This window comes from Phasianus colchicus, chromosome 8, assembly GCF_987193195.1.
Source record: "Phasianus colchicus chromosome 8, bPhaCol1.hap1.1, whole genome shotgun sequence".
NCBI lineage: Eukaryota > Metazoa > Chordata > Aves > Galliformes > Phasianidae > Phasianus > Phasianus colchicus.
This window is the reverse complement of record NC_143443.1, coordinates 9,262,670-9,273,144: the sequence shown is the minus strand read 5'-3', so window position 1 is coordinate 9,273,144 and position 10,475 is coordinate 9,262,670. Positions and strand designations below refer to the sequence as shown.

The 10,475-nt window shown below is 37.6% G+C and overlaps 1 protein-coding gene across 1 annotated transcript in view; it reads left to right on the top strand.

Moving 5' to 3' along the window:
* The first annotated feature begins 316 nt into the window (after positions 1-316).
* The window catches only part of RTKN2 (rhotekin 2), a 30,807-nt gene continuing 20,648 nt past the window's right edge, over positions 317-10,475 (top strand). Inside the window, 5 exon segments of the mRNA XM_090144644.1 lie at positions 317-391; positions 2,083-2,282; positions 4,590-4,648; positions 8,896-8,949; positions 9,848-9,965. Coding sequence (XP_090000770.1) covers positions 317-391; positions 2,083-2,282; positions 4,590-4,648; positions 8,896-8,949; positions 9,848-9,965 — 506 coding nt within the window.

Genomic DNA, 10,475 nt, shown 5'->3' with positions numbered 1-10,475 from the left:
AGGGCCTAGGCTGAGGTAACCTATGCACGTCCCAAGTGTTTCTCCTGGGGGCAGAGATGGAGAGTCCTTTACTCTTCTATAGTGTTGTGTCTTGTGGTGGTGTCTTGGTCATCGTTGTGTTCTCAGCATGCCTCTTAGTTGTCTTAAGCATGAAAAAATTCAGTGGAACATATATTTGTCCTGCTTCTGCTGAATTACATAAGCCTGAGATCTTTAGCATCTCAGGGCAAAAACAAAAACAAACACTTCCTTTGTTACTTGAGGAAAATGGGAAACCATGCTTATATATGTAGGCGTAGTGACTTGCTGTGTTGAGATGTGGGAGAAGAAGCCTCTGAAATGGGACCAAGTGCCATACAACAAGAATGAAGCTGCTGTCTCTAGCAGAAGGGTTGGTAAATAGAACAAGAGGCCTAGACTGCAGAAGGGTTCTGAAGTGGCTAGAAATATAGAGCATTAACAGTTCGGGCTGTGCTGTGCTGAATGTGGCTTATGGACCAGAGCTGCTTTTCCTTTAGGGTTGACAAATGGGGGTGGTTTGCAAAGAGAAATGTTCTGTGAGCAGATGGAAGAACAGCTGAAACATTAAGTCTCTTTAGATGATGGCATCAGGCCTTCAAAAGCAATAAAAGCCATTCCTGCAAAGACAGGAGGGAATGGCTGGTGGCTGTGCAGTGAGCTTCCACCTGCTGCTTGTGACTGCTATAAAGGGTTGCTTTCTCATGTCAAAGGCAGCTAATGACAGCAAGTCCCAATCAAGTAGAAAATCTGCCTCACCCCTTTCATGGGTTGTGGATTTCTCTGGTACTTGAGTTGTTGGGAAATTAATTCCCTTCTATTTCTGTTCTGGTTAGAGCCAGTTGCCAGTACTTTTCTACCAGCTGGAATACTGAACTTGCAAATTCAAATTATTGTACCAATTTCAGGCAGTTGCTTATAGATCTGTCCCCAGAGCACTTGTTTTTACTGCAAATGTATAAGCACTATGTGGCTGAAAATAGGTGATGCTTTCAATTCTGGAGGTAGCTGAGACAACTTCCCAGTGTCAAAAAAACCTCATCACTGATCTGCAATGTGTTTGCAAGCTCAGTAGTACTTTGATAACGTGTTGTTTTTTATGTGCCAGAAATACTGTGCTTGGTCAGGGCACATCATGAGGAAACAGTTACCGCGTGGTATCTAGCATGCCTTTGGAGGCAGCAAGCAATCAATGGCCCTTCACCTTCTGTGTCAGTATGGATAGAGCTGTTTGAAATGGCAAGTGAAGAATAATGTAAACTTATAAACATTTCATGAATCAGGAAGAAGTTGATTTCCCAGATGTTCTTATAATACATTAAAAATACTCCTTCAGAAAAACTGATGCAGTGACTGATGGACAAATCATACTTTGGAATGAATAATCGTTGGGTGCATGACTGTGCCATCAGGCAAGACATAGTTCTAACTTCAGCATGACACAAGCACCATCTGATCTCCAGATCACAACCTGAGGCAATCAAACTTTGGGATCTTCTCCTTTTGTTCACATCTAGTCGTTACCCAAATCATATGTCAACCAGAAGTGAAAAATCATGTTTTTCAATGCTTTTCAAGGTAGCCAAAGAAGTAATAAGACGAAATTTCAGATGTAGAATATCTCAGATATTTTGAAATAAATTATTGATGATATTCCTGAGTGTTAGGATTATTTTACTTGAAATCACTGAAAAAAAAAAAAGTTATTCTGTAAGCTTTGTTCAGTTAAGCCTCACAGTGACCATATGGGAGGACCATATACTGTCACCCTGTAAAGGACACACTGGACCACATAGTTTTTTAGTAACTTTCAGAAGCTGTGGTGAACTACTTGTTAGCACGTGGTTTGAAACCTGCTTGCATAATGTATATATCAAATCAGTTTGATAATATTCTCTTCTGCGTATAAAGAGAGAATTGTTTTGTATTAAGTAATAACTGTAATGACTGCATATAATTTAACTAGGGCTTTGGATCCCAACTGTATAATAAATAGGACTCCTTAAAAAGTCAGGGTACAGTCACTTGGATTCACGTGTAGTCTTTGTTGTTTTGCATATCTAGGAACACAGCATCCAAGAAAAGATGAACTTTGAAATCCGCATACGGGAAGGCATCCGTAAACTGCTTACAGTGAGCACACAGAAAGACCAGCTTTTGCAAGCGGTTAAAAATCTGATGGTCTGCAATGCACGGATACATGCATACAGGACAGAGCTGCAGAACCAAATGGAAGAACCTGTCTCATGCAGAACTGGAAGGTAGTGAGTAAAAACTAATTCAAACTGACCATTACACAATGGGCTTTTGTGTATGTGAATTGTCTTCCACCATGCACGTGCATGTTGTTGCTGTAAGTCAGTGCTTTATAAGACCATTCCACTATCTTCCTTTTATTTTAGAAAATTAAATACAAGTCGTCTTTTTCTAGACGGATTTTATCATTAACATTAAGCAAATTCAGCTTATGAATATCATCTAATGTCATAGACATGTTTTCTTAATTATCTTTAGCATATAAAAAGGTGTCTAACCTATTCTTAAGGAACAAGACAAAATTATCCCAATCAAAATACATGCCTCTATTTTTTGTTCTTTCTATTCTTAAGGTCTCTTTAATGACAGAATTATCACGGCTAATTGGTACCCTCTGCTGGCCACTTTGTTAACTACATCAAAAGAGTAAAAGAATACAACTTCATGAATACTAAGAAAAGTCTGTTTAATTACCAATATTCTCATGTTATATTTATTGAGTGAACTAAAGTATACACTGTTTATTTGGATAAGTTTTTTATTTTTTCCCCAATGGAATAGATCTTGGAGGCAACGTTATGAATCATGGAGCAGAGACACAACTGCATTCAGGTTATTGCTTTAATGAAATAACTGTACTGCAGTTCAGTGTAGAAACTCCTCAAGTACATGCTTAGCTCCAGTGAATTGTATCCGTAGGAATAACCTGCTAGTTTCTTGCTTTCAGAAATGTTTATTACAGAAGAAATTTATTAAAGGAGAGAATTGTATTTTCTGACTGTCAGCTATGGTCATGAAAGCTGATTTTGAAAGCTAGCATTGTAATTTGTATAAATATTGCAGTTGTGTTGCTTTTTCTTATGAAGTGATGATCTTTATAGTGATTTGTCTTTTATTTATATTTTTAATGATGGAGTGACATGGAATATATATGTGTGCTGCTGATTTACACAACTCTTGGTCTTTGATGTCTGTGACCACAGGATGGCATATGTCTATAACACGGCACAGATACTTAGAATCATTTAGTTTGGAAAAGACTTCCAAGATCATCCATCCTGTCCAACCATCCACCTACCACCAATATTGCCCACTAAACCATGTCCCTTAGTAGCACATCTACATGGTTCTCAAGTGCCTCTGGGGGCAGTGACTCCATCACCCCCGAGGGCAGCCTGTCCCAGAGCCTGACCACTCTTTCAGAGAAGTTTTTCCTATTATCTATCCTGAACCTCCCCTGGCACAGTTCAAGGCCGTTCCCTCTTGTCCAGTCACTACTTGGGAAAAGAGGCCAACCTCCACTTTGCAGCAATCTCCTTTCAGGTAGTTTGGAGGGCAATAAGGTCTCCCCTGAGCCTCCTCCAGTCTAAACAATCCTGGTGGAGTTTTCTTAAAGTTGGCTGTGTTGTTTAATTTGCTCAGCTTAGAGCTGTGTCTTTACAGGGTCCTTTCAGTTGTCAGCAAAGATCATTAGAACAGATACATGTCATAGGGTTATTTGTCTATCATTTAGATCTTATCTTTGATTGTGCACTTGATAGTACACTTGCAGTTCTTTCTTTTGTACTTATAGAGTACTGGAATTTTATTAAAACTTAATCCAGAGAAAATGATGATGTCTGAGAGACAAAATTCTGGATTCTGGGATTTCAAGTAAATACTGTCCTTACTTATGTCTACAATCTGTTATTTCTGAAGAAGTCGTGATACAGGTAGTGATTAGAACCTTATTTGGTTAGGCACTTTGAGCAGTGGCAGACAGAAGAATTTCTGTTAGTCATTATCAATAGATGATTTTGATTCAATTTAAGGTTCAGGCTGAGATTTATACTCTAGCCATTCTAGCCTGCATGTAAAATCACAATTCTAACAACACAACGTTTTGTAATTGGTCTCTGTTAATAGAGGAGGACACATTTCTCTGTAACCAACAATAGAACCAATAAATGAAGCTGCTTGTTCGTTCGTGTGTACAGAAGGAGAATAGTTAATAATGTATTTGATTCTGTTGGAGCTGGAAAAGACATCAAAGATGAATCAACTTTTAATGCTCAGGTTAAATAAGCTTTGGAATAAAATCTTCTAGGGCATTAAGAAAATTGATGGTGTACCTTCCTTCCGTATTATCTTCGAGAATCTAATGATTCGTATCTTAAACCAGAGAGACTGAATTTAACTTTAAAGAAAATTCTTTGAAATGAGCTATTATGGTACCCCTGATGTTTTTTAATGTTTAAAAGGCTGAGTTACAGAGACCTAAATGCACAGATCTCAGACTTTTTTTTTTTCTTTTTTTTTTTTTCCTATTTTGGCAGGTTGTCAGACTCTGGGACAAAGGACAGGATGGCATGTAGAGCAAAAGTTGCTCTCTCAGGTAAGTGGCTGGGTTGTCGCTTCACTATAGCAGCCAATTGGCAGGGTAGTATCTTGTAGTAAAAAATTACACAAACATGATGATTTTTTTTTAAAGTTATATTGTGATTCTGGGGACATAAATCCTTTTGTGCTTGAAGGTGTCTTATGCTTTGAAGTCACAGACTTGCTTATAAAGATCCTACCTCACATTTCTAGCTTTCTGTCAGGACTTTCACAGTGGGAAGCGCTTTTTTATTTTCAATCATTAAACACTGAATACATTTCAAAGCTAAGTGTAAATGAACTGAATGTGCCAAACTGCTCTCCCCAGCCCCAAATTTGTAATGACCTAATGAACTGAGGACAAAATTGTAGCCACTATGCAAATATTCTTTAGTTAGTGTGGGTAACTTCTACAGTAAATGTACAGCAGTATGGCTTCAATGCAAATAAAGAACATTTACTAGTGATTTCTGGCAGGATGGTATACAATTTCCTAGCCTGTTAACATACTTCTGCACTATGAGTTTATCACTTTGTTTATCTGTGCTGTGCTCAACATACCTGTAGTTACTCATTACATTTGCTCTGGTAGCTTGGCTAACGGATTTGTTTGTGCTCCATGACCTGCTGCATTGAAGATAAAACAGTGTAGAAGGGCTTCCTACTTTGAAGTGTTTAAGTTAATTCTGCATGTTTTGACATATCTTTAAGAAAGGTAACCTCTAGTGGAAGAAGAGTGATGATCACATGGTACAGTAATGTTTTCTGCCAGCACAGCTGTTGCAGAGTGTAGATCTATCTGTCTTCCGTATGGTAGTAGGATGAAAGCATCTGTCTGCCTTTCTGTGCTGTGGTTGTACCTGTCACTCGATTTATAGTTATCTGCTGTGAAGGCTTTTAAGATAATACACTTCTGTTATCTTCAGAACATCAGAATTACATAATTGTTTGGAAGCGAAATATTTAGCTAGTTTTGATGGTACAAGAGGGTACTTGCTGTTATCTGTGATCTTTTAATTATTTTGTTGTGTTTCTAATATGGTGGTCCTCAAATTGGAGATTGTGATCCTGAGGATCGTGGTGAAGAGTATCAGCTATCTTTTTCTGAGCTTGAGTCTGTGAGTGCTGGGATGCTGCCATGCCTCATCCCTCTTCACATGTCAGGGACCCTGGTCAGGTACAGCTTACATCAGAGAAGCCTATGTGGTTTCTGCTTAGAGATTTATGTCTTTTAAAGATCATCTGTTAACTCCTTGTTTTCCACTCTGTGTCTGGAAAGCAGAGAACTGGGGTATGTGAGAAGGGATTGTGCGTTTGGCAAGGGCACGATTTCCAGCTGGGAGATCCTGGCATGGCACACACACCTCCCTGCTTCCTCCCTGCGTTGTCTTATGCTCTTCATCTTGTGTCTGGTGAGCATGCCAGATCAGGTCCTGTCTGCTTCAACAGCTGTAATGTTCCATAATTCATCATTCCCTGTCTTTCCCATTATTTGTGTAGGAAATTGAACATACTGCACTTCTTCTCTTTCGTGTAGTGGCCCTCCATGGATTTGCAATTGGAGCTGCCCAGCACATTCAGAAAGCACACATGCATGTTTGTGTGCCTGCCCTGCTGAGAAAGCAGTTGTGAGCACAAACAGCTTGAATTGTAAGGTGTCAGGACTGAATTAGTTGGGAGAGGTTAGAGATGAGGCGTTAGTGGTAATAATGTGTCTGGGCATGAAATTTGAGAATTGATGATAGAGAATAGATTTTTTTTTTTTAGGGGAAAGTAATCCATCTGCGTATATTATTGTCCCATGGCTAGCGTAGGTTAGAAGCTTAGGCTGTTACCAAAACAAAGAGTGATCATGTGGCCAGCACCAAAAGGTCAGGAGCGACTTTGCAAGAGCACTGAAGAGAGTACTTTACAGGAAGCAACTACCAGTATGTCAGATACTAACTGGAATACATTCCCTAAGACTAAAATTTTCATATTTATCCCCCATGTCTGTGAATAAATTATGACGTTTGTGTTACCAATCATTTACTTTGTCAAAAGACAACCCATTCAATGTTGATCAAAAAGCATAATCGTAATTTAAAGTTATTCCATGGAGTTCTAATGAATGTCAAAAGGAATCATTCTCTTTAAGAGTAATTAACTGTAGTGCTTGAATGTATCCAATTTTAATCCATGGGGCTTTACAGCTAATTGTAACTGAAATTAAGAAGTGTGAAAATTGATTGCTGTTTTTGATAAATTGCAGCTTTTTCAATCCAAGAATGAATTGAAAATTGATTTACAAGTATCATTTGAAACTTGTAGGTGCAATTGTCTACCTACATGCTGGTGGCTTTTTCATTAAGGTGTAGATTTTTCAGTTAGTGTAATATTGAGTGCAGCATAAAAAAGTCATGTTTACTCTATTGCTCTGTTAACAAGAGCTATCAAGTGCCTTAAAATTGTCATTTGAGGTTAACTATAAACAAGGATGCAAAATGTTTTTTCTTGCAGTTCTTTACTGACACATTTATGCAAATTTAAGACCTTTTATGTTTCAGGAAGGAAAAGTTCAGTACTTTTTCTCTGACGTATATTTATATTTTTTACATCTACGTATATGTATGTGGAGTTTGAGAGGCTTCTGCATCTGTTTTAAGGAAAGCATTTTTTTATCTATATCCTTATTTTAAAAGTATTTAAATACTTTTAAAGGCTTTGCATCTTTAGAAAGGCAGTTTCAGAACAGGGTGATGCATTTTTGGGGTTTTTTGTTTTGTTTCTAGGGAGCTGTGGCAGTCTAATGCTGCATACTAACAGTTCATTGTTGAAAAGTCATTAGATACTGTGAACATTTTCAAAATTAGATGTGTTTGTAAGTTTCATAATTGAAATTTAATCTATAATGAGATGTTCATAATATATTCAAAATTAGCTTAAATTAAAACATTTTATTTAATATTACTTATGAAATAGAAGGACTGTATTTATGTAGCTTTACTTAAGTCAACTAGTTGTGTGCATAAAACCCAGCAGGAATACCTGACAAATAATCCGTTGCCAAAATAGCACTACTGTTTTGCATACTGTATGTGGATTTTTCCATTCGCCTTCTGTGAAGATAAACACAGGAGTCAGCAAAGCTCCCGCATAACAATATTAAAGATTTTTATCAGTGGACAACTGAGGTATTGCTGTTCACTGCTGCCATCCTGTGTCATTTAATATATTGCATGTGCTTTTGTACAGCACTGTGTATTTGAGAACCAGCTTTGGATTTATCTTTCAAGAAGGGACCAGTAAAGAACTTTGTCTAAACTTGTGCCCTCAAAGCTGGGGAAAAATATCATAGAACCACAGAATGGCCTGGATTGAAAAGGACCTCAAAGATCACCTAGTTTCAACCCCCTGCTATGTGCAGGGTCACCAACGACCAGAACAGGCTGCCCAGAGCCACATCCAGCCTGGCCTTGAATGCTTCCAGGGATGGGGCATCCACAGCCTCCTCGGGCGACCTGTTCCAGTGCATCACCACTCTCTGTATGGAAAAACTTCCTCCTAATATCTAACCTAAACCTCCCCTGTCTCAGTTTAAAACCATTCTGTACAGGAGTGGGTAGGTAAATTGGAAAGCTTGTTGAAGAAGATACTTTCCTAATGTTAAAGTGACAGATGATTTAAATTAATGGTTCTGCAACTGCTTCTCTACTATGATCCTGATGTAGACAGATATTTTTTATGTAAACAAACAAACTGCAGTCTTTTTATGTCAATAAGACAATTCTAACTAGGAACATGATTACAAATAATATTTTCTCCGTGGTTAGTAAAACAAGACTTCAGTGTTTGCAATACAAGTATCTCAATCTTTCCATTAAAACAGGAAGTTTTTCTTCTGGCAGTTGGATGAGTGGTTTCCAGCACCAGACGAGCAGAGTTTCAGCTTATGTCTTTGCACGATCATGGACTAAAATACCTCTCATAACTGTGTTAAACAGCCACTCTGAAATGTTACTTTTAGGTCCTTTCAAATGAGATTTAAATAAGTCTTTGTTCTAGCACAATTTATAAAAGAAAATGACATTTCAAATAGAAATTATTGATGAATATGACATTGGTAATAAAACTGAAATAGTTCTACTGTTCATTGTAGATGAACATTGTAGACAGCCCTATTGCCTCCAGATCAACATGAAAAGAAAAATATTTTGTATTTAATTTTGAACTCTGTTGTACAATATTACCTATAACTTAATTTCCCTGTTTTTTCCCCTTTAGATATTCAAATACCATTAACGTGGAAAGGTTCTGATCACTTCAACAATAAAGAAAGTACATAAGATCTAATGAACTGCTATGATAAGCAATTAGTTAAGCCTGTAAAGTGAAAACTGGATGGAGAAGTCCGTACTGATCTAAATCTGTTTTTTTTGATTTTTCAGTAGATCTGTGTTTTACTGTGTTGCATGGTAGCTCTTAACTTGACGTTGTCGACTGTAGCAAGTTGAGAAAGTTCAAAGTCATATGGCTGTATGTTTAAAATCTCGCTTTTCCAGAGGTGAACCTCCAGAGGAAGAGTAAGGATAACATTATTAACTAAATAGCTGAGAAACTTCCAATTAAACATGATGTTCTCTCTCTCGTCTATGCTCAGGAGAGTAATATTGAAGGCTGTTTCTAGTGAGAAATTTAAATGAAAGTTCTCTATTGCTTTTGAGTGGATTATTGGATAGTCTTCAAGTACATGCATTTTGCTATGTCATGGAGATTAACCCTAAATCTGTTCCAGCTGTCACCTGGCATTGATTTCAGTTTGATTTTCAATAGGGTCAGAGGGGCTAAGGCTGGCAAAATGGTCTAATCCTATATAGTACATTCATAAAGTGATATAGATGTTGGATCAATTCTCTTTTTGCCTTAAATCAACTTTATTAAACAAAATTACATTTCTACTAACATTTCTGATGCTGTTAGCACAAACTGCCACAGGTTATCTTGCAAAAAAAAAAAAAAGAAGTTGAGTGGGGGTAGGTGTGTGAATGTTGAACCTATGCACTAGCTTTGGAAGTTCAATTGCCATAAAATCCTATAACGTAAAATTTAGGGTGGGAATCATTTCAGTGCAGTTCCTTAGAGGCTCAAATTACCAGTCCTTCTATGTTGTTTACTGGGGGCGTTAAGTATTGTGATGTGTAATATGCTAATACAGCATTTCTTTGGCTCTCCCCAGAATCACAGCGCTATGCAGTGTTTTGTTTGTTCAGAATGGGAGCTGAGGTTTTTGATACAGAGGTGGCAATTGTGGATAAAGCAATAACAGATATCTGTTTTGAAAACGTAACCATATTGTGAGTATAATGTATCTGTGTTGCATGCAGTACAAATATCCCTGTTTTCTTTTGAAAGTGGGTATGATTATGAATATGATTAGCTGAGTCCTCTAAATTTTTCTGTGGGCAAAAGGAATCTGTAACATTTCTGTTGATTTCAGTGGTTGGTGGATCCCTCTCTGGAAGGTTGTGGGTTTTTTTTTTATGTACACAATGATCACGGTGGTAGATATGCCATTTAACTATTTCTTTCTTTTTTTTTTTTTTGCCATGCCGAAACATTTTACTTTAAATAAAGAGATCAGCTACAAGGACAAAAGTACACCAACGCTAAAAACTGGAACCACTATAAAAATGCACTTCTGTAGGCATGGGTGTAACCCAGTGTTTTAACTATTACTCTGTAGAGCAGGCTATGGTCTCTTTTGATGTTCCCCAGAGTCACAGTTCTCTTGAAATCAGACATTTATCTTCCACACTTCATGTTCTGTTATGCTCATATGAGCATATGCTACAGCTACAACCCTC